Below are 23,948 nucleotides of genomic sequence, written 5' to 3' on the forward strand. Positions count from 1 at the left end.
CTCATAGAATTCTGACTGCAATACATCTAACCCCTGCATCCTTAACACATAGGATCACTTCTAGATGAAGTTGAGAACAAATGCTCAAGACATCAGAGTAGGACTTTGAGGAGTTTTAAATATACTCAAATATTATTTAAGAAAGAGAAGTCAAGTGTGTCTGTGTGCGTGGGTGCCCACATATTTTAATAAGTGGGATCTGACATTTGGGTCTGAACCTTCTTTACTTAGCCACATACCCAACAGATTTTACAATCCTACACCTTGACAGATTATGCAAAAGACAAGCTATGACTAACTGAGTAAGTGGTGAGAGGAAGAAGGAACGGCTGGCTATTAATTCGCCTGGGTTGTAACTTGGCATGTAGACAGAACAACCTGGACACTCAAAAGATGCATACTTTGCCGAGAAATATTGTCCGCAACACTGGTGTTGTCTTCTGAGATGTTATCGCTCACATCACTGATGTAGGACTCGTCATCAGAAGCCTGGGGAGGAAGGAGGGACGGAGAGTGGTGAGAGTGTTTCTTAGGACCCTTGCCTGGAAAGCGCAGCTCACGAAGAGGTTAAACAGATGTCTCAGCCAAAGATATACTTGGCCTAGGCTCAAGGAACACCTGAGTGTCTTCTCCAGGATGCTGGAGAGGAACTGCTGTTTTGAGATAGCCCCTTAGGCAGGTCTCTGTGAGTTCGAGGCCAGCCTTCAAGCAGAGGAGAGGGACACACCGGGAGCCTCACCTCATTCTCTGATGAACTTGCTGACAAAAGCACCTCTTGAGCATCGAAGAACTCTGAGACGGACTCTGACATGGAGAGGCGGCTCTCATTGGCCACCTGCTGTGACAGAGGGAGGTTGACATGGATCTGCTCGCCAGGCTACGGGAGAGAGGGGCAGACAACAGATTCATGTTCTCCCTCCTGCTAGCACTGCCGTTCCTCCAAATTAATCAGATTTCTAGAGAATCCCGAACTTTTTGTCTACTGTGTCTAGAAACTCCGAGAGGCAGGGCTGAAAGACGGTGATGTCACAGCTTGATTTCACGTGTTCGCCCAACTGATAACAAATGGAATTTAACAGGCGAAACCTCTATTTAAACTTGAACGGAATGTAATCTTAGGCCTGTCGTTATTAGTCATGGTCTAAGCAGTAAATTAAGCCTCAGGAAGTATTTACAGAAACTTCTAGAGACAGATAAGCAGATAATGAATGAGACTATTCCCTAAGATAGGATATATATAATCCAATTTCCAATTAAATCGTAAATTTTAAACCAAAGAAACATGTCTAGACTACTGAACGCTATTTCAAGTAAAATATTGTTTTTGTATTCTAAGGTACAAACTATTCAGAAAAAAATTAAAAATATACTATATATTCTGATTCACTTTTCACTTAAGAATTACTAAGTAATTTTAAAATTACATGTATTTGCTGGGGTACATACGGGGGCACACTCACACGTGTGCTTGTGAGGGGGGCCAAGGACAGCGTGCAGAAGCTGCTCTCCCTGGGACCCCCTGGGGCTGAGCTCAGCTGGCAAGGGCTTGACTTGCTGAGTCACCTTGCTGGTTCTAAACACTTTTAAGCGATACATTTTAGAAATATTTCTAGATTCTGAGCAATTGAGTAGATCTAACTGTGATCAGAGTTCATGGGACCCAAAGGATGAATGGGAAGAGGCGGGCAACTTAAACTGGGTAAGATACCTTGGGATACTTCAAGTAAAATCTGTAGTAACATACATGGCTTTTGTGCAAATATTACCTTAGTATTAGTTTAAACTTTCATTTTGTTAGATGCATTGCTATCTATAAAGCTTTAATTTCTCATGGCCATAACAGTAATTTTACAAAAGCCTATACAATACATTTTAGCCTACAATCTGAATGTGTTTTTTTTTTAAATTTTCATGCCATTTCTTCAATATCTATAAAAATAGTTCTATAATAGGTTGTGCGCAATGTGAACTGGTTAGAGCCGTGCCCGCACACAGGGAACACTCACTCAACACTCGTTAGCTATAGCCGGGGCCTCTGTTAGCCAGGCTAGCAGCCTACCACTGAGCTACACTTCCGGGCCCTGTTGGCTTCTGGCTGTCCGAGTCATCCTGGCTGGCTCTGGCAGCACGCTTGGTTCTGTTTTAGCGAGAGCAGGTAGCTGTTCTCCCGAGATAACTGCTTTCCGAGAAACCTTTAAGCGATTTATCTTTTGCGATGTCTCAGCTAAATTTTTTCAACGTTTCATTAGACATGTGGTGATAATGAGCATGCTAAATAAAGAATGAGACAGATGCAGAAAATTAACAAGCTGGAAGAGATCTATAAATTAAATATTTGGTGACATCAGGTGAAATAAATGAAAAGAGACATCGATCACCAAGAATAAATGATGTCAAATTCACCTGCATCTTTTACTTCAAAGACTACGAAGCTGTCTGTGACACAAATATTTATGGAGAAAATGTGATTAACAGAAAACAACTGTTTGAAATAGACACAGATATGCAGTGACTTAGATGCCGTAAAATAGGTGTTCTACTTCCACTAGTAACGTGCCTTACCTCATCAGGGCTAGGGATAATATTAACACTGACAACCTGATCACAAATGATAGACTCTGAGTGGATTCTGTTCAGCCGACTCCTGAGCTCAGCATTCTGGTTGAGTGCCTTAAAGTAACAGAAACTGCAATTATAACTGCAGGTTAATGAGCAAGTGTTACCAGCAAATACAAAGACAGCTTGAGACAACAAATTCTGAGATGCTCGTTGCTCTGACTCTGGAAGTCTTACCCTGTGCTGGACCGTATCAGTTGAGAAGGAAATACATGCCTTGGAGTTATGACGTTAATTTTAGTGATATAAGATCACTACTTACGTAGGTTAGTGACCTGAAATATCTAATGGGCTTCATAAAAATGATGCACGGATCTCCCTCGTCCTTAGAGGCAGACCCATCACATCCAAGGCCGGTCTACCACCACGTACATATTACCTTGTGCAGTCTGGGATAAAAGCTATTGATTCTTCCATATTTTTGTTTTGTTCTACTCTCTAAAGTTCAGGATTCATTTCAAAGACAGGCCGCCATCTCAAAAACAGAGTTCGGAAAATTAATAGACTGGCTTTAGTAGACAGAATTATCTTTCAGTCTGATGAAGGAAAATGGCTGTTTTTATTTCTTCAGGAGCTCATAATTAATCCTCTTCTCAGCACAGTGGAACTAACAAAAGCACTTAAAAGGTGCTTTTGCACCTTTCTGGACATGGACAACAGTAAGAGGAACACAAGCCCAGTGGCAAACCAAGTCAGAGTTTCAGTCCATCACAGTATTTGGAGCACACCAGAAATTAGCATCCATAAAACTCCATTTACACAGTCTAGCGCATGCAGCAACCGCATTTGGTACAAGAACAGACCAGCGTCACGTAAACGTGCCTCTTACTGGGCCCCTGTGCCTACGGGGCACAAGGAGCCTACGGCACCGGACACGGATGTGTGGGAATGCAGTCCATTTCTGTGTCAGGGTTCAGCTCACTGGAATGTTACCAAGCTTCAGGTAGAATGCCTGCGTGAGGGCAAGGCCTGTGCAAGTCTGGCAACCTCCCATTTTAAGAGCAGATGATATATGCCAGGGCTTACCAAAGGGCATCTGCCAGCTTTCATTTAAAGCCTCCTGAGCTAGTTTGTATGAGATGTTAAGCAACACACTGGATCTGGTATGACAAGGACAGGTGGACTGAGGTGGGTACTAACCCACCCCAGCATTACACACTAATGCAACAGCAAGGAGAGGAGGAAATATGTCTGGCTATCTAGGAAACCATGGGCATCTGAGGAAAGAGATGTGTGTAAGTAAACCATGGGCCTCAAAGGAAGAATTCTAATGTCTTGCCATCTGGTAAAAGTGCTCAGATAATTCTCTTGGAAGTATTTATCCGTTTATGTATGTGAGTGGTCTATCTGCATGTACACCTGCATGACAGAGGAGGGCATCAGATCACATTATAGATGTGAGCCACCATGTTGTTGCTGGGAATTGAACTCAGGTCCTCTGGAAGAGCAGCCAGTGCTCTTCATCACTGAGGCATCTCTCCAGTCCCCTCAGGTCATTTTTAATAGAAGCAAAATCTCACTTAAGAATTTCAAGAAAAAAAAATGCTTCACGCCCATCCTTTGTGGCTGGCTTACTTGCTCTTTTGGTTATTTTCTCTGCCCGTAAGTATACACAGCTACTGAAATACTCGGGGCAGACCTACTTTGCCACACGTAAGTGGGAGGGCTTTGGTGGAGCGTCTGATGTAGTCCTGACCTGAGGGTTCCACACAGATCTCAACCACCTGTTCTTTTTATGACGGCCACACCTTCTGCTGCCAATGTGCCCATGAGTCAACAACCTCCATGAAACCAAAGGTGAGCAATGCTCTTCTTCACGGAGGAAATCCCCATTTACAAGGAAAGCTGCACAACCGCTCACGCTCGGTACTTAAAAACATTAAGACCTCACTTAAACCCGGCCTTAGCCAATTCCCATGAAATGTGACCGAGCCTACAGACACGTGGAAGGATGTACAGGAAAACCGTAAGAATATCAGTAGAAAATGAGCTGAGAGTTTTGTCTTGCTTTAGTGTGAAGATAACCTCTCTCTCTCTCTCTCTCTCTTTGGCATATAATGGGGGAAATTGTGGGAAGATGAGGTTTTCTTGATTTTAAGGCCAAGTGGGTAAGATATGTAAGCTGTTGGAAGACCTGCATTCCCTTCGGCCCTTACTTTCTCTTCTGAGACACGGTCCCACTATATAGCCCATGTGACCTTAAAGCTTGGAATCCTCCTGCCTCAGCCTCCTAGAGTACCTGGGATTACAGACTTGTGCTACTGGGTCCTGGCTATGAGCTATTCCTTCTTTCAAATCTGACTGAAATGTCAAGTCGACATCTCGCACAGTGCTTCTAGCCACCATCTGAAGAACTGCACACCCCCGAGAGTGTCAAATAACTCCGGACCTGAGGGTCTTCTGGAATTTACATTTGGAGTGTAGGAACTTTCCGTACTTCTAATAGATGGCCTGAGATGTCTGGCTGCCTAACAGGAAAATGGCCAAGGTGGATTCCCACCATCTGTTGCTCATTTTCACATCATTGGGATGGTCTGGAGAGAGATGTTTTTAACCCACATCTCTCATTTTCTTAGAGTTAAGCTCCTGGTTTTTCCTCAATTGGATGGCAAGCTGCTATCATGGCAACAAAAGAGAAATATTAAGTGTGTTTCTTACTGAGATGAAAAATAACAAAGGTCAATAATTCTGTTTTTTTTTAAGTTTTTCAAACTTCAAAAGTAAATTTTCTGAAATTATTGCTCATACTTAAAATCAAGGATCTGTGCTAATTTACATGGTGAATAATTACAGTTGCTTGCTAATATGTTGACACTGTGTCAAAGAAAACAAGCTTGGATTCTACTATTGAACATAGCACAATGCATTTTACTAGTCCAAAACTTCAAAGTTGTAACAAACCTAGAAGACTAAATCCTACTTCCATTTCAAATAGACATCACCTACTTCAGAGCAAATGTTGAAAAGAACTAACTTCTTTGATAATACATATACAGTGGTAGATACAGGCCGTATTATATGACACAAAGAAATCAGGGATAAGTCACTCCAACTCAGGCTAAAGCTCAAGCCGGCAACCAGACATGCATCAGCCCATTTTAGCAGCCTTCCTCAGGCTGGCTCCTCCTTTTGCCTTGACCATCAGTCTGCTCGTGAAATTTGCTGCGGCCAAGAGCATGAATGCTGGGCACAGTGTTCCCAGGCCCAGGCCAGCACCACATTTTCTAGTGGTATCATGGAAACAGAAAATTCTGAAGAACAGAGGTATGACAAGAAAGAGCAATGACAACTAGGGTGATAACAGTTAAAGATTCCAGAAGATGTTAAAAATATAATGTAGGGAGTATGCTCAAGGAGAGTTGGCAGGGACAAAGCAAGGAGAAAGGAGGCAGGTTCCAGCCACGGGTGCCAGCCACTGAGCCAAAGACACTATGGAGGCCTGCCTGGAGGAGCACCGCTCTGTTCTGTACAGAGGAGTCAAGGCCAACAGGGAGCTGGCACTGTGCTGCGCTGACAGTTCTGCCCTGAGCGTCCGCACACGGATCATCTGTACTTCCTGGTGAGCCGGGAGTGTATGGAAGACCCCACGAGGAATGCCCGTCCCACTCCTCCTGTCCTCACATGTCCCAGTGTCTAACACATTTAAAAAAAAATCAGTTCCTTCTTGCTCTATTCAAAAAGTTACTATTTGAAGTTCTGAGCCATAATCAATCCTTAAGTCCCAACTTCTTTACAGACAAAAGACAGAAATTTACCTCTGACTCAGGGAGACACTGTCAAAGTCATTTTATTAAGTGGAATTGTGGGTTCTGGGAAGGATTAATAAGGAGAAAGATTAATAAGAATTTTCATATAATAAAAACCCTTTGGCTATAGGTAAAGCTGGCTCAAAAGAAGTGAGAAAATTAAAGCAAAACCCATCAAAACCCAAATTCTGGCAAATATCCTTGATTTTTTTTCCAATAAAGAATAATGTTATCTTTAGGAAATTAAAAAGAGAATACAGTATTTTTTAAAGCCAGTGTGCCAGTCTTCCTGTTTCCTCCCATGTGCTTTTTCAGAATTGTTTTCCAGATGCATGTTTTCACTCTGCATCTACACTTTATCCTCTGGTCATGAGTTTTACCTGCTTCATACTCTTTATGCACATGACTTAGCTGCACAACAGGCAATGCTATTTCCTATTATTGGACACCTAGGTAGTTACTAAGTTTTACTACAATAAATACTGCTGTGGGATCAGCACAGACCTACAGAGACAACAGGTTATAACTGAAACTTGAAATATACCTAAAAAACCATAAAACCCATGAAAAACATCCTCATACAGTCCAAATTTTCCAGAGTCCCTGGGAACTGTAGAATTCAGGAACAAATAAACACACTTGGGATTTTTCTCCCATTACAAAATATTTACTTGAGGCATGTGTAATGCTGCGAAGGATGACAGCCACTACAGCTGGGATTTTAAATTACGCCATTATGTGCCCTGAGCCAACCTTTTGCTTATCGTCTCATTCCCAGTGCATTTCAATAACACTAAAAGCACCTTTCTCCCCTCAGCACGCACCTCTGAGACACTCTGTCAGCTCAGCCGACAGCAGTGGTTTCCTTTTTCTTTCTCTCTCAGCAGTACACAAAACAATGACTTGCTTATGACTGCTGCCTATCGACTTAGTGAAATACGGTAATTCCATCTGGAGTAGATGGGTCGCATTTCTACGGATTCACTTCACACGGTATTCGGCACAGGCTGCGTACAAATGATGGCGTGAGAAACAAAACCAGCAGCAGGAGTAAGGGACCACACCAGGCCGCAGACAGACTCACGTGGACCCTCATGCGCTATCGTTCTGTTCATCGGGAGTGAGACAGATGCCAAAGAAAATGTCCTGTTCTACACAGGTAAACCCACCATCTCTGATTGTCATGGGTGTGACAGTTACATTTTACAAGAGCCATGCCTGTGCCTGTGATCCCAGCACTCTGGGCGGCAGGGGCGGGTGGATCTCTGTGAGTTCGAGGCCAGCCTGGTCTACAAAGTGAGTCCAGGGCAGCCAGGGCTACACAGAGAAACCCTGTCTTGAAAAACGAACAAAAAATTACACAATTATGTTGTGTTTGTGTCCATATAGGTTAGGGAAGAGGAATTTATTGGTCTCTCCATCCTTGCATGCCAGGCATGTAGTGAAGAATGCTAATCTCATCTATTTCGTAGGCTATGTGCCTGTTAAGAGAATATGGAATTTGAGTTGATACGGCATATAGTGAAAATGCAGGATTTTAATCATTACTAACCATCAAACAAAGCTTGTATGAAATGTTCAGCTGATGGCTAACCCATGTTGATCTCACAATATCTCACAAAGTCAGCCCTTTCTCTACCCACCATGAAACCTCTTTGGTTTGGGAATATTACCTCACATATCACAAGATGGTCTCAAATTATCTAAAATAATAAATCTGGCCAACTGCTTTGCCTTCATTTCATTCAATTTCCATATTACGATGCCTGACTAATCTTCCTAATATATACAGATTGCCACAATATTTTCAATTCCTGGTAGCTAACCTTTCTGGAGCCTTCCTGATCATTGATAGCGTAACTTTAATCCTTTGCGTAGTCCTCAATTGGCTGGTTACCATTTAATGATTGCCTGCGGAAGGACGTCCCCACCCCCAATTCTCCAGACCCCTTTATAGTATTCAAAACATCAGCGTCAATTCACTACACAGGAGTAAACTGGACCACGGCAAAAGCTGTGGTGATTTCTAAACCAGAATCCCACCTCGGTAGAGATGGCAAAGTGCCCAAGGAGTGCTTGACTGGCCTGAATGGAGAGTGTAAGTGGACATGATAATGTTAGTGTAGACAAAAGCTACACACTGTAAGCATGTAGCTCTTAACATGTAGACACACACAAACACACATAAGCATTGAATTCTCCAGTGGCTAATGTGCAAGTCTTAACAGTCCTAAATTATTTTTCACATCTTTTGAACCCTTTGGTTAGGAGGAAAATCTAACTTTAACAACCCCAAACCAAACAACCCAAGAAGAATCTACTGAGGCCCTGACTTAAGATGTGAATAAGGGTCTCTCAAGCGAGGGAACAATTTTAACTCAGAAGGTGTGTTTTAATATTTTGACTCAGAAGGTTGACACACGTTCGCTTTATTTCACTCCTTCACTTTAGTGCCGGATCCCTCTTCATCCCGCCGGAGCTGCCGCCTCAGGAAGTCAGATCCCTCTGTGCTTCCACCTCAGTGGCCTCTTGCTCTTCAACAACCGTAACCCTAGAAAATCTGTCCTGCCAAGCAATGCTTCGAATGGTCCAGTCCGGTCCCTGTAGCTCTTTCCTGGATGGACAGTGCTCGCTTACCAGCAAGGCCATGAGCTTCCTGGACACTGGCTTTGTGATAGTCTGTATCCTGCACATCTAGTCAGTTAAATGTGTACAGGAATGTGCAAATGACGCGCTTCCCTAGCAACCTCTCTTCCCAGTCATTTCTAGATCCATCCAAAGGCAATCCTAGATATCTTTTCCATTTTTTTTAGAACCCCAGGCTGGCCTCAAACTCACTATGTCGCTGAGGAAGGCTTTGAACACCAGATCTTCCTGCCTCCGTGTCCTGAGTGCTAGCGTTATAAAGCATGAGCCACTTTGCCCAGTTTTATGTGGTGCTAGGGGCTGAACCTGAGGCTATGTGCATGGCAGGCAGGCATTTGATCAGCCTAGTCATATCCCCAGACCTCAAGCCCCTTCTTTGTCTTAACGAGAAGCAAATGAAAGCAAGCAAGCAGCAAGCAAGAAACCAATCCTGTTTTTCTCAGTGTATGTTCAATTTACGTCACCAGCTTCCATAACCACACATACAAGAGAAACACGGCCACACTTTGGGGTTCGGGGTACAGTTTATGTGTCCTCAAGGTGACATCTGCATGCTTGTCTGACTACTATTTTGATCTTTCTGCTTCATGGTGCATCCACAATAATGATTCAGAAGATCAATTAACGTCAACTGAGCACCGAACGGACTCACTGACAAGAGCAGATGCCAGAGCCTTTGCAAGGTTATTAGTGAAGTCCTCTGTAGCTGCCAGGCGGGTGCTGTGGTGACGCACATGCTCCTGCGGCCCTGATCTGGCACCGGAAGCAGCCTACATACACCTCAGCTTTTAGCGTTCTATGGTGCTGAGGTACGGGTAGCCGAGATATTGGTACTTCATCATAGGAGACTGAATACGGGAAAGACTGACAGGTCAGGTACAAAAAAAGACACAGCAATGAGAGTTCACACCTCGTTTTAGGGACTACGGGGGAATATTCAAGCAGGATTGGATCCACATGGAGAACCACTTACCCAGGATTTGTTGGCTCCTTCACTCTGATCCAAGGCACCAGAAAGTGAACAATATTTTATATAAACACCGAGTTCTCGCACAATAAAATCACATAACAGCATTGCATGCTCAAAGGAATCAAACTGAGTGCATTTAAGGACTGACTGAGAAAATCAGTCAGAGGAGGAAGTATGTGGCTTTCAAGAACTCTTATCAGAAACCTCAACTCTGAGGTATAGAAGGGTGTGATTATTATTAGTGAGATAAAACACAACCTGAGCTAAACTATAAATGTCTAATCCAGGGAGCGTAACAGGCAGAAGAAAAGCCCGTGAGTGTAAGTCAGAAAAGCAGTAAGTTCACAGTAGTTAGTAACTTTGCCCAGATTAAGACACACGTAGGAAATATAGCGTGGAAGGCCCTGTAGACATGTTCTGTTTACCATTGGGGTGAGCATATTCTAGGGTATTCCTTAACCATGGAAATTATGTATAAATGCTTGCATCATTTTTGGTTTCAGATCAGGAACTATCTGACAAGTGACACCATACATTAATTCAAGTAGTCAAAATAACAATTACATGTGCTCAGCAATTTCAGCTCACTTTCACTCTTACCTTGACATTTTTAGGGAAGAAAACTAACACAATTCGGTATTGACTCTGCAGTGTCTGGGGAGAGGGTTAGGGGAACATGCCACCTATCCCCAGGGCCGCAGGCCCACCCTCAGCCTCTGCCTCATCTGCTGGCCTTGCATGAGAAGACACTTGGGCTTACCTGGGACAGTGACTGTCGGAGCCTGGCCATCTGTGTGCTGTGGCCTTTGTTGTGATCTTGCTCAGCCACCATCTGCTTCAGCTTCTCCTTCTCTATAGCTATGCTGTTAAATGCAGACTTCAGAAGGGAGTGCACTGAGTGGGAGAGAAATGAGAAACAGACACTAAACAAACAACGCAGGGCGCTGACTTCTGTGGATACTAACTGCTATCTAGACATTCTCCAGAAAGACCAGGTTATGGTCTAACTAAAAAAAAAAAAAAATTAAGCCTTTAGGAAAAAAAAAAAGTAGCCTTAAGTGGAACCTAAGACAAATATGGCAAGTGTAATTAATTAAAATGGAATTTCTATATTTCATACCAGCTGAGCCAACACAGGTCTGGAAGCAACATCCAAAATACCAATATCAATTTTAAACCTCAGTACTCAGGAACTAACTTGTATCTTTAGAAGGAAAAGGAAGAAGGTTTTGTTTGTCATGTTTGGTGATAATATTTAGAGCCATTCTGCTGAAGTGCCATACACCTCAAGAATTATCACAGTCATTTCCACAGAGCGCACACCTCCAAAAAGAGCGATTTATGTCTTGTCAACATAAGGCAGGCAGCGGACCCAGAACTTCTGACTGGTTTCCTTCATGTGGAAAACGATTCAGCTTTAAAAACAGCCCTCGTCCTGCTTTCTCAGCACTGTCTCCATGTCAAGGGTGCTCTGATTTAAAGGCACCAAGAGAGGCAACACCTCTCCCCTCACTTCCTGCACAACCAACAACTTGTACTAGTAAAATATAAGGCACAAATTCAACCACAAAAGGTTGAATTTAAAAAAAAAAAAAGGTTGAATTTACAACCCCTATTTTTCTATTAATGGCATTTCAAAGGCATGCGTAGTCTTCAGAAATAGGCATTCCCTTATTTGAAAAAGTTTATTTTTAGAGCAATTAAAATCCAGTCCAGAAGAGTGGCCTGAATTAAGGGTGGTGGTGAGTGGGTGAGGCGGAACCGGGGAGGCGCTCTCTTGGAGCTGAGACTGACAATTGTTTTTATTTCGCAGTTCTGCGATGGAGCCCTGAGCCTGCGCAAGCAAGGCCACGTTCCCAGCCTCACAACCTATTAATTCATGTGCAACATTCCACCAGCCAAAAGGTAACAAGCTGGAATTAACCCTGCTTTTGACTTTCAAAGTGCCTCAGAATGCCCGTCCAAAGAGTCTAGTCAGGGCACGGATCTGTCCATTTTGTCCCCCTTGTGTGGAGCATTTGGATATCTGCTGAAAACAAAACAAAAACACAGAAACAACAACAATTAAAAACAAAAACAAAAAACAAAAACCCTTTGCTTTCAACATAGGGTTTAAAACACTGATAAAGCTTGAGTTTCTTGGAAGCTTCAGGACTGTAACCGACCAAGCAAAGCTCTCTTGGGGTCCCATCAGGTTCTGTCCTAGGCTGCCTTCACAGGTGTCTTCTCTCCCTGATGGCTGCTAACAGACCCACAAGCAAAAATACTCCCCAGGAATCTGAGCTGCACAGAACACCACTGGCTCTGGTCACAAAATTAGCATCCAGTTTAACAAAGCAGTGAAAAAATGCATTCACAGGGAGTTAGGGATAGCATCAACAGACAAATTCATAAAAAATAATAAAATGATTTATTATTATTATTATTGTTTGAGGATAATGAAATGAAAATAGTGTTTGATTATGCTGTAAATAACTGTGGTGTGAAACTTAGAGAACATCATAGTGGCAAGGGAGCCAATCAGAAGCTGAGATGCTTGTTAAACTACAATGTCACCTTGCTGATAGTCTGAGATTATAAATTTTTGCTAAGTTTCCACCACCACCTTCCAGCACTCACCCACTTCTTATTCTAACCAAGAAAGTTCTTCATTAGCATATTCGCTGGACATGTTCCATTTACCCCACCGTTTCAAGAATATTTCCAAACTTATGCCCAGCAGCCTCAGGTGAACTATGTTACAGTGACGTGTGAAAGGAGCTGAGAAACGATACGAGGTGTGTACCTCCCTCACGATCTTTCAAAAGGCACTGCCTAAGGAGGTGCTGCCTTAAGCCAAATGGTGAACGCCATTTACTGCAGGCTGAATGTCGTGTCAGAAGCAAGTGGGGATTCAAGGCTCCTTACGATCTACAGCAAGTATACTTGTTATACCGTCTATGCTGTAGTTGATTGATTATATCAAATTTAACCCACTCTTACTGAAAACTTAATATACCCAAGACACTCAAGAGTGTGGTTGACAGGCTGGGGAGATGGCTCAAAAGTTAAGAGCACTGGCTGTTCTTCCAAAGGTCCTGAGTTCAAGTCCCAGGAACCACATGGTGGCTCACAGCCATCTATAGTGAGATCTGGTGCCCTCTTCTGGTGTGCAGGCATACATACAGGCAGAATGCTGTATAAATAATAAATAAATATTTTAAGAAAAAGTGTGTGGTTGACTTCGCATTCCTCAAATCTGAACTGGCTTTTGGCGCTCTGGAAAGCCCAGTGTAATGGGTTTGGTGCTTCAGCAGTTCTAGCACGAGGCTGGCAGCTTCTACTTCCCAGGGTCTCAGAGCCCTAAAGTGCCACACACAGGAAGAACCATGTGGTTGTGAGCGACCTTCCAGGAAGGTGATAGAAGGCACTCTGCGTCTGCCAGCCCAGCATGCACTGAGTGAGCCGCGTCAGCGACACAGGGCGGCTCTCAGCTGGGCCCAGCTGAAACACACAAGAGCGAAACTTGTCTGAAAAAGGAAAACATTTTCCTGGCGACAATTAAATAAACACCTATTAGAAGAGAACTAAAAAGACACTGAGATCAATGATGGCTTGCGGCAGTATCCTGCTGGGCCAGGAAACCCCTTTTTTGTTTTCCGGTCCCCTTCCTTTGCAATAGCACGATACTCAGCCAGAACTGAAGGTTGTGAGATGCACTGTCTCAGTGGGCAGGGGCGCGCAGCCTGCCGCGTCTCGCATATTTACCGAACTCTAGTAACCACACAGTGACCAGCTCATCCGCCATCACCGCCCACACAAAGATAAAGTAATGACTCTTCTATCAGACTCTCAAAGAAAACACCTTGTTGTGTTACCTTTCTGTGCAATTAGACAAAATTCTTCCTGTAGCTTGGTATAATCCGTGGAGCTTTCCAGAGGGTCGGTGAGGTGGCTCGGAGGGGTCTGAAACTCAATATCTGCGCAAAGGTTGGGATTGGAAGAATGCAGCCGCACTGGAGACATGGTGGCGCTGAACGGAACCTGGAAGGGAGGTGTGTAAATCATCCAGGTGTCATCACATCCTGCTCTAGCATCTCCTACACAGGCAAGGCCCTCCCTAAACCTTACAGCCATCTCCTCCTCCCTGATGCCCTGCTCGGACACTCCCGGTCCTCACTGATCTAGCAAGCAGTGTGGGCTGGGGAGAGGGAGTCTGGTTTCTGAAAGTTCAGGAATTTCCAGGGCTCCCCATTTTCATGGTTACAAAGAAAAAAATGGCTATAGAATGAAGAAGCCCACACACATGGGAACCTTCACTTGTCTCCAAAAGTAACTGGCAGAAAAAAGCAACCTGAGCCTTGAGGTCATGGACCTGGTCTGATAGTCAGGATGCAACTGATGGTCAGTTCTCTTTGAGCCTGGGCAGGATCTTAATAAATGCATAAAACTATGCTTAGAGGACTCACTTGGGCTATAGTCATGGGGGGTGAGGGGGAGATGAGTACATACACTAATGACTTAAAGAGACTCTGACACTTCAAAATATACTTACTAGAATATATATTCACAGGTGAAACATTCTGCCTTTGTGTATCACACATGACTGTTACATGCATGAGTGTGGCTTGTGAACCAGTGAACAGCGTTATGTGGAAAAGTCTTAGTCTTGTAGACCTTTCCCGGTATGGCTACAGGAACTTCCCTGCCCAGACTGGATTGGGCTTGTGTGGGCGAAGGCTAAGCACTTTCTTGTCCTTAGAGGGGTCAACCGGAAGGTCACAAATGCTACTGGCTGATCATTCTTGGGAAATGGAAACACTGTTCTTCCAGCGAGTCAACCGGTAACCTTTCTCTTAATCTTACCATACAGATGTTCACACAGCTGCCCTGGGGAGCCATACCACAGACCCCACAAAAGTAGAATTTTCTACAACTGAAATGCTCGCTCTTTCTCCCTGACTGACTTGCATATTTCCTTAGGAGGACAAAGGTATGTGAATGGGGGTGTGGGGGCGTTTAAAAATTTTTTAAAATATTTTCTTTAGTTTAAATTTCATGGATATGATAACTGAGAGAAGATAGATGAAAGGGTTCTTTCTCTCTCTCTCCCTTTCTCTCACTCTCTCCCTCTCCCTTGCCCTTTCAGATAGACAAAGTGGAGAAAAAAAAATCTGGCCTATGGGCAACAACTACCTTACTATCCCCAAAGGTCCTCTGAGGGACCCGCTGGTGTAGTTCAGGTCAGTTAGTGAGTAATCTATCTGGAGAGACAGCAAAGGGAAGAAGATATGACTGAGGAAGGAAGACAGTGTGAAATTTCCCCCACTAAGGCCAGCTAAGCTAAGCATGCCAACACAAGTTCTCCGAGGCATTCAGAGGCCTCAATGCCATTATCTGTTATCCTCACTCAGTAGGCACTATTAACTGGGAGATGTCAAGAGCTGCCTATCTTATCAGGCTCTGAACTTCCTCCTGTTCCAGATTTGAGACAGATAAGCAGTAGAGAACGAGTCATAGGGGAGGATGGAGTGCTGCTTTCCCTTACTTCGAGGACTCTCCTCTGGGGTGCTTCTGTGACAACAGTATCAGAGGACCGATGGGGACAGTAAGAGAAGCATGGGGTCTGTGTGGAAAATGACTAAAGGTAGACCAAGGAACGCTAAGCGAAACAAATTCGAGTGTTTGGTGTTGGGGGATACCAGGGTCAAGGGGGTCAAGGGAAAGTCTCATTATCACTCAAGGACCATCACGGATTCAAGGTCTGAGCCGGCAAAGGTGTCTGTTGTGAGTGGGTGAGGAGGGGGCCACTAGCAGAGGGGCCACTGTGCAAACCCACGGAGCCCAAGAAGGCCCCACATTTGTCCATGATAAAGGCTTCTCTAATAAATGCTGGAATCAAATGCTGAGAAGAAACACATAATTTACAAATTTGTAATTTGACCATAATTGAATTTTAAAGTGATTCCTAAACCCAGAAGTGGCATTGTACATGCCCCACGGGGAATGAACTCTGTGCTAATTGCAACCAGACTGTTTCCTGGGAAGATGAAAATGATTTTCATATACTTTCAAATGAATTAAATAGTTATCTTTTTTTTTTTTTCTTGTTAGGAGAAGGGTGTTGAATGGGTCATTTAATGGAGGAATTTGTAAAATAGAGAATATAAACCAGCATGTACTCATGTAACTGACGATTTCTTCAGCCTGGGGACTCAGTTTTCATTCACTGACACTTGGACATCATCTAGATAGAAAACATCTTAAGTGATAATTAGCTTCTTGTTGGCAGTGATGGGTGGAGTTCCCCATGCTAGGAGTTGAGAATATCCAGTGCTGGATTTAGGCCTTTCTCCTCTGCTCAGGTCAAGTCTTCCTAGAAGCCCTATGACAGGTAGGAACCCAGGTTCTAGAACATTCTGATACCAGTAACTGCAGTGTGGAATAGAAATATTACCCTTAAAACGCACCTATAGGGCTGGAGAGATGGCTCAGCCATTAAAGGCTAGGCTTACAACCAAAACTCACCTATAAATAAGGCAAGGGAAAAGTGAGTTTGTGAGGAAACTGCTGCTCCCCAGAAGTAGCAATGATTGCCAGGAAAGAAGGCACACCACTGCATCAAGTGAACTCAGAGGAGAGCCAGGGTGAAAAATCCCCGGTTCATATTCTGCAATTTACATTCAAGGATACTTCTGAGGTACTGTTGGTTTGGGGGCCTTGTGTTTCCATAGTTGGGACCAGTGTTTCTGTTTCCAGCTTGAAGCTTTGTGAGCTCTGGCTAATGGCCATTCTGGGTGCCAGTGTTAAGGCCTAACAAGAACAAACTTTGGAAACATCTCCTCAGGCAAACTTTTCTTGGGTACAAAAGTATTCACGCCAGATGCCTGAGTGGAAGATGATAAAACTGACAAGGATTCTGTAAAGGGATTCTAGCAGGAGAGGGCAGGTTCAAATGTGGGGTAATGTCAGTGCTGGGAAGAGCAGGGACACCAAAGGAAACAGGGAGGCTGAGTCAGGCCCCTGGGGTGGTGATGTTCGTTAGGGGTCAGCGATGGATGCTGTTCAATGCCTCTTACGCACAGAGTCAAAGTACAGCTCCTAAAGAGGCCAGTGGCCACTCAGCACCAGTTAGTCCTGTAATTATTTTAAGTGTTGATGGTACCTTTTCTTTTTTACTAGAATCATCTAAGTTAAATCTGTAATTTTTGTGGTCATAGCTATTTTAGGATATGGGTATTAATAATGCTTCTTGTTTTAAAAAGCCTTTTCCTCTGCTTCCAACTGAAGAAAATACAAACTTACTCTGTGCAAAGAAGTGCTAATCCTAACTTTATTATTTTCATTGTATTCAAAGCTTGAAGATCAAACCCAGGAAAAGGACAATCTCTCTCCTTGCATGTTATTGCTGGAGGCAGCATTAGCATTTTCACAAGATAACTGGGTTTTGCTTTCCAGACTATGATACTGTAGCTTCTCTAAAGATCATTCGGATTTCTTTTTCTTCACTTTGTTCCTTTAGCTGCTTAGAGGTGTCTACTGTCAGCATCTGTGGCTGGACCAGTGGCAGAGACCTCATTCATGTGCATTTGAATATATCCACTGTGCCATAAGCACAATTTCAGTAATGACTTGGTTCAAATATCTGTAGAACTATGAATATAGGAGTCAGGCCCCCAATTAATTCCAAGTCAGTGGTTGTTTCAATTATCAAAGTAATTCTGTCCCGTAGTCTACCTAAGCACTTACACATCACAGCAGAGCTGACCACCAGCGAGAAAACCAAGAGCCCTAAAGCCAGGAGCTGCTCTCCAGTGCAATCAAAAATGTCTCACTATTACTTTTAGAAATTCTCACTCTTTATTAAGTCAGAAAATAAGAAACAGACAAAAACTAACATCCACAATTATTATGAATTTGAGAATCTATTTTTGAAAGTGAACAAGATCTTGGGATGAATTAATATTATAATTTACTCTTATCCAGCCAATGGTGCCATGGTCGGGTGTTCTACTTCATATTGCATATGGACAATCACGACTCTTTACCTTGTCCACCTATGTCCTTCTAGCTATTCTTCTGTCTCTCGGGGGTAAAAAATACCCTCTACATTTAGATTAGACACCATCTTTCTATAAAGCGATTTTCCTTGCTATGTGTTTGGGTAGCCAAGTAGAGACGACATCAAAATTCATCTTTTCTCATCCTCTCACGTCCTTCTCTAGCAGGCATACTGCTACACAAAATAAAAGCACAGCTAATTTCTGTAGTACTAGGACCTTACTTAGAAAAGCAAAAAGGAGTTAGCAAAGGTCCTGGTAGCAGTATGGAAAAGTAAGTAAATAAAACAGCATCATTTAAGGAAATTCTCCCATCTCAGAGCCTCATAGTCAGTTTCTCAAACTTGGTTAAACTTGAGTTTCAAACACTTCTCCCAATGGCAGTAAAAGAATAGGACTACAAACTGGCTCTCCTTTGCAAAAAAAAAAAAAAAAAACAAAACAAAAAAAAAAAAACAAAACCCACAAACAACAACACCACCAACAAAAACCCCATGTCCAATCCCTGCCATGCAAGGAGAGCCAGAGAACATTCAAAAGCGATGTCAGCCGGACAGGCCACAGGTGGTCCACACTGGGGGCGCCATCACATCAGTCCCCCGAGTGCACAGCTCCTCGTGTGAGATAGAAATCCACTCACTGTTGTAGCCACTGCTGCCGCTAGCCGCTGCCGGCGCCGGGTCGTGTTGAACTGGCCCTTCGCAGGTGGCCCTTCCTAACAGTGAACGGGAGAAGAAAAGGGGTAAAAACACAGGGTAGGGATGACGAGAAGGGATTCATGGGGACGTGAAAGAATCAGACAGAGGAGGAGAGAATCTTTAGCTATAATTTACTTTTCTTAAAAAAAAAAATCTTAGCATTGAAACAGGTCAAACGGACATTCATGCCACAAGGAATATTCTTTATCCTCACTTCAGGACACCCAGACAATGTGAGTCCACTTCCTGAACACAATCCCAAAAGAAGAAAAGAGGGAGAGCGGTGAATTAACGAATCAACTAGGAGCCTGCCATTCTGAAGTACACTGTGCACACGACTTTAAAACGTGATGACACAAACTGTATTAAGTCAAAAACATCCAGTAACGGAGAAAACTTGCAGGCAAGCTCAGGGGGAAAGTAATTATATAAAGCATAAAGGCAAAAAATTCATATTCAGGGAAAAGAATAAGGGGAAGAGAAACAGGGTTCTTTAACCCCCAACTCAACCCCTAACCAAAAAACCTGCTGCTAGGGACTCAGTGTTAGGAAACTGATGGTATCTTCCACTTGAAGAATTTCCCAAGGCAGAGGCCAGTCCTACTAGACTGGGGCCAAGGGGAGCAGGGGAGAGTGTGAGGACAATGCCCAAACACGCCAGTTAGTAACTGAGAGTGCAGGTTTCACTTGGTGGCATGTCTAAGCACAAACCCGAAGAAGCCTAGAGGTAATGGCGTTTCCTTCTCATTCTTCAACACTACCTCAATGTTACAGACCCTGAGTCTTCAAGACAAGGAACAATAGTTTCATTTCCAGTTAGCCAAAGCGAAGTTTCTTAGGATAACCCAACAAATGACATTAAAAAACATCATGATTACTTTCATCTGTATGGAATGACAAATGTTTTGATTTCTCACATCACTGATTTTGTTTTGAAAATTGCAAATTACTTTCACTTTTACAAATTTTTTGCGTATGTATGCATGCATGTCAAATATAATCTATTTTCTACAAAGGTTTTCTGTACAAAATCTCCACACTTAATGTAATAAAAGGAAGAACTCATCTTCACATGTCAGGGACAAGGACAGCTTCATGTGAATGACAGATAATTTTACAGGCCACTATGAACTTCACCCTACTCTACCCGATGCCTACAGTACCTTCATCTAATTTACTCTATTAATATGACAGGGCCCCAGTGCTTCTCTTCTATCGCACTTTTGGTTATACAGCAGTATTGAGATTTTTATTAGAACCAGAAAAATCTGAAGTTTGGGAGACTTGGATGGCTATTTTCTCTAAAGATAATCCCCAAAGAACCTTCAAGACAAAGACTGACTCCACAAGTTATGCAACAGATTTCTGAGAGTAACAATCCAATAGCATCTTGAACAAATATGACCAAACAAAGCTAGCATTCAATTTCATCTTCAGGTAAGGTAAGCCATGTACCCTAGGCAAGAATAAGCTCTCAAATATCTGGTATAGCACATCTCATTTTCTACTTCCGGGAACCAATCTAAAAAATAATTTATCTTACAATTCTTTCAAGATGACAACTACTATAGAATGATGGATGCAAAGCAGAGTGACAGAGCATCAACATAGATTATGACCATCACCCAGTGACCACTGCTGCCCAGCCTGGCTCCTTCAATGGCTAATGACCAAAGCTACAAACAGAAAATGAGTTGTCACGACCCAAGATGGCTGAGAAAGTGGTCATCCTGGAGACTGAGATGACAATGAACTCAAAGAAATATTTGGCATTGTTGGATGGAATTCTCATGACCAAAAAGCTTTGAAAATGGGAAGGAGAAGCAGCTAGGGTGAAGCGATAGCTGTATCAGGAACCTTTAATCCCCTATGGTAGAAATAAATGTTATGCCTTTCTGTAGGCAAAAGACTGCCGAGCAAAGCTGTTCCTGCTGGAGCAGGTGAGCACAGTGAAGGGGCTCCAGTCCTGCTCTGGTTATGGACTCCTGCCGGCTCTCGGAAGGTCTGTTGCCTTAAGCAGAAAATGTTCAAGGGGAATGACAGCAGCACTCCGGCCAACGACACATCCTGTGAGTCAGAGTGGAGGCAAAGGCTCTCCGGGAGTGACTGATAACAGCTCACTGCCATCCAAAGTCCAGGTTTCCATGAAAACCACAACTGCTGCTCTGGAAAAAGGTAAAGTGGATGTGGGGATGAGGCAATCTCAGGTTCCCACGTGAGCAAGACTCACAAGGGCCATCTGTGTCACTCCTTGGTCAAACAAAGCAAGAGAAGCACCAGTGAGAAATTCAAAGCAGCCACTCAGAGATTTGTCTGCTTTTGCGTCAATTTCTTCTGATGACTCAAACAATCCTCATGATTTCTCTGCACACATACTAACCAGAGCTAGACTCTCTTTCCTCCCGGGTTAAGATGGACCGAGTGGCTTGTGGTGGGAGCCCTGGCCCCACAGACAGCCAGGGGCATCACGCTCAGCCTTGCTGCCAGTTCACTCGAGACAAGGGTGGCATGTGTTACAGAAACAGACTGAACTAGTCTCCAAACGGGTATGTTCTGAGGCTGCTGGCCTTCTTCAATTCTTTTATTTAAAGAAAGGGTTCTTCTGGCTGCAAAAATGATTCTGCTTTCTTAGCCATAAGAACATGAATGCAAGGCCAAAAAAACAAACAAGATAAATCATATAAGCTCAACCTGGGGAAATGAGTTTTGTGTGAAATCATTTGCATATTTTCCCTAAAGCACTAATATTGTGAACAGAATAGGAAACACACAAAAGTAGATTGCTCAAAGCAACACACAGAATTACATTCATGGGATGCAGACATTCTAAACATAAACACTAATGTTTACTGCATGTAAAAGTGTATCGTGAATCACAGCAAATTAGGAAGCACACCAGCAGTTTGTGATTGACACATTCAGAATCGCAATGCAAAGAATGTTATTCAAGCAGTCTGAATTAGGGAAGAATTACTTTTGTTAATTATTCAGAAGGAAGGAAAGAGCATTGAAGTAGATACTTTTGCCTTTGCTTTAGGACCTTAACTCATTGACATTATAATTTTTAAAAATGAAACTGAAGTCTAATTTTAACTGTGCAGGTAAGCAATCATCTTACAGAGCTAAGGGAAGAATAGTGGAGGTTTTTGTCAAGATTTGGAAGAAATATGATTTCCTGCATGAGGGGTTTTGGGCATTTACCATATTCTGCATCACTGAAATGCAATAAAGTAAGAGGATCATATTTTAAAATATACAACTATTCATTGTAATTAAAATTTTTATTTAAAGGAAATTAATCACGTGCTGTGGAGATTTTAGTTCCAATGTTAGAGTGATTGTTGTAGGCCGGACACCATTTACCTTTGTAATTATAGAATTTCAGAGCTGAGACAGAATTCAGTGGTCATTCAATTAATTTGATAACTTGATAATTAATCTATAACTTGAGCAGGAGCAAATAAAGTCCAGAAAGTTTAGAACAAGTGCATAATTTATGAGGCCAGAGAACCACAGTGATCACTCTTATAGCTGGGGTATTGATTTTGACTTTACAGCATCTCCTACATGGTCTTGATGAACATGTGGGCAAAGTCCACCCATAAAAAAGCCTTCCTCCACCGAGACTACATAAAGGAATGTACATTACTGTCCACTGGCTTTCCAGATCTTAAAGTAGCTTTCTGCCTAAGCTTTACTGTTTCAAAGGTTGTAACTGATGATGGAAATATTACCATGTGGCCGAGTCGGATCATGCTTACCCTTCAAGGTTTTTTTGCACTTGTGCCCAATTAACTAAAACAAATAACTAGATTTTTAGATGACATGACTTTGCCTGCAAAGAACAGGCCATAAAGCAGTAAAGCTATTCTTCAGTCTCACACCAGGGGCTGATATGGAACAGAAACAGAGACTAACGCTTTAAAAGTGAATGAAAATGTGAAGCAATAAGAAGCAAAAGCTGTACCTGCAGTTGTATTTTTGTATCTTTGCTGACACTTTTTGTTCTCCAGCGTCTTGTGACCCGCTTGTCTTTCTTTGAAATATCTACACAGTTAGCCTACATTACACAAATAGTTAAAAGCAACAAAGGATTATTAAGTTCACACAGATGGTAACACATACAAAGAGCCCAGAAAGTTAGTAAGAAATCGTTAGAACCCCAAAGCAAACCAGCCAAGGGAGAAAGACATTCTACTAAAAGCCAAGACTGCTTCTGCAACTTACTCGTGAAAGTTATATTTCTAGTGTGCAAAAATGAAAATAAGATTCGAGGCTGCGAGCCTTGCTTTCTACATTAAAAGATGGCCATACTTCAGAAAGTTCTAGATACTGAACTTCAGGGCCATTGCTGTTACTATAAAGGAGACACGAGAGAGTGACACAGATGTGTGCGGCTGCGTGGGTCTGCACAGATTTTTAAATGTAAAGCACTTGACACCAGACTTCAACAGCATTACAGACCGTTCCAGAGGGGCCGGAGACATGGCTTTTGTTCCCAGCACCCACACAGTGGCTCACACCCACCCACCATTACTCCAGTCCCGGAGATCTGATGCCCTCTTCTAGACTCCACAGCCGCTGTACACATATGGTGCACAGATACAGGTGTAGGTAAAATACACATACACGTTAAATAAATAAATAGGTCCAGAATATAGACTGTGTATTGATATTGTTATGAATACAGTAATGTTAGCCCGACAGTAGTAGTTTCCTTTTGAGTGTCACCTTGCCTATTCAAAGAGCCGTCCAGTAAAGGTTGCAAGTTAGGATCTTAAGTCACATGACCAGCAGCTGTGACGTTTACCTGCATGTCGGTGAAGTTGGGCGCTGACTGGGTTCTCTGAAGTATCTCCAAGTTCTGTAAGAGCTTGCTAAGTTCCACAAGGTTTGACTGACAGTGTGCAAGGTCTAAAGAGGACAAAAATGTTAGAATTGGGTAGAGATGGTGGTGACAATAAGAAGGGGAACTCTGTCCTTACCATGGAGATGTGATTGGATAGCCATACTTATATGATGCTGATTCACACAAGTAATATACAGCACATCTCGCTCTGGGTTAGAATCATGGGAGCTGCTGGTATTGAGAAAGTTTCAAGGCCCTTTCTCACTGACTATGACTCTGCGTGCCGATGCCAGGAACCCATCAAGCTGTGTGTGTTCACTCTCCTGTCTTCACAGCTTTTGCCTCATGGACACAAGGGGAACTTCAGCAGTCTTGTTCCCAAGG

General features: G+C 43.0%; 1 protein-coding gene across 13 annotated transcripts in view; it reads right to left on the reverse strand.

Moving 5' to 3' along the window:
- Osbpl6 (oxysterol binding protein like 6) overlaps positions 1 to 23,948 on the reverse strand; it is a 163,337-nt gene that overhangs the window by 16,606 nt on the left and 122,783 nt on the right. For 4 of the 13 annotated variants that reach the window (XM_060390421.1, XM_021649489.2, XM_060390419.1 and 1 more), the window contains 9 exons: positions 23,526 to 23,629; positions 22,683 to 22,775; positions 18,658 to 18,732; positions 13,836 to 14,001; positions 10,739 to 10,872; positions 9,982 to 10,005; positions 2,563 to 2,670; positions 740 to 877; positions 402 to 489 (listed from right to left, as the gene is read on the reverse strand). In XM_060390421.1, the coding sequence (XP_060246404.1) occupies positions 402 to 489; positions 740 to 877; positions 2,563 to 2,670; positions 9,982 to 10,005; positions 10,739 to 10,872; positions 13,836 to 14,001; positions 18,658 to 18,732; positions 22,683 to 22,775; positions 23,526 to 23,629 (930 nt within the window). The remainder of the gene's footprint in view (positions 1 to 401; positions 490 to 739; positions 878 to 2,562; positions 2,671 to 9,981; positions 10,006 to 10,738; positions 10,873 to 13,835; positions 14,002 to 18,657; positions 18,733 to 22,682; positions 22,776 to 23,525; positions 23,630 to 23,948) is intronic. The other 9 variants (XM_021649492.2, XM_060390420.1, XM_021649490.2 and 6 more) reach the window with 9 other exon arrangements.

The sequence above is a fragment of the Meriones unguiculatus genome, chromosome 8, assembly GCF_030254825.1.
Source record: "Meriones unguiculatus strain TT.TT164.6M chromosome 8, Bangor_MerUng_6.1, whole genome shotgun sequence".
Classification (NCBI taxonomy): domain Eukaryota; kingdom Metazoa; phylum Chordata; class Mammalia; order Rodentia; family Muridae; genus Meriones; species Meriones unguiculatus.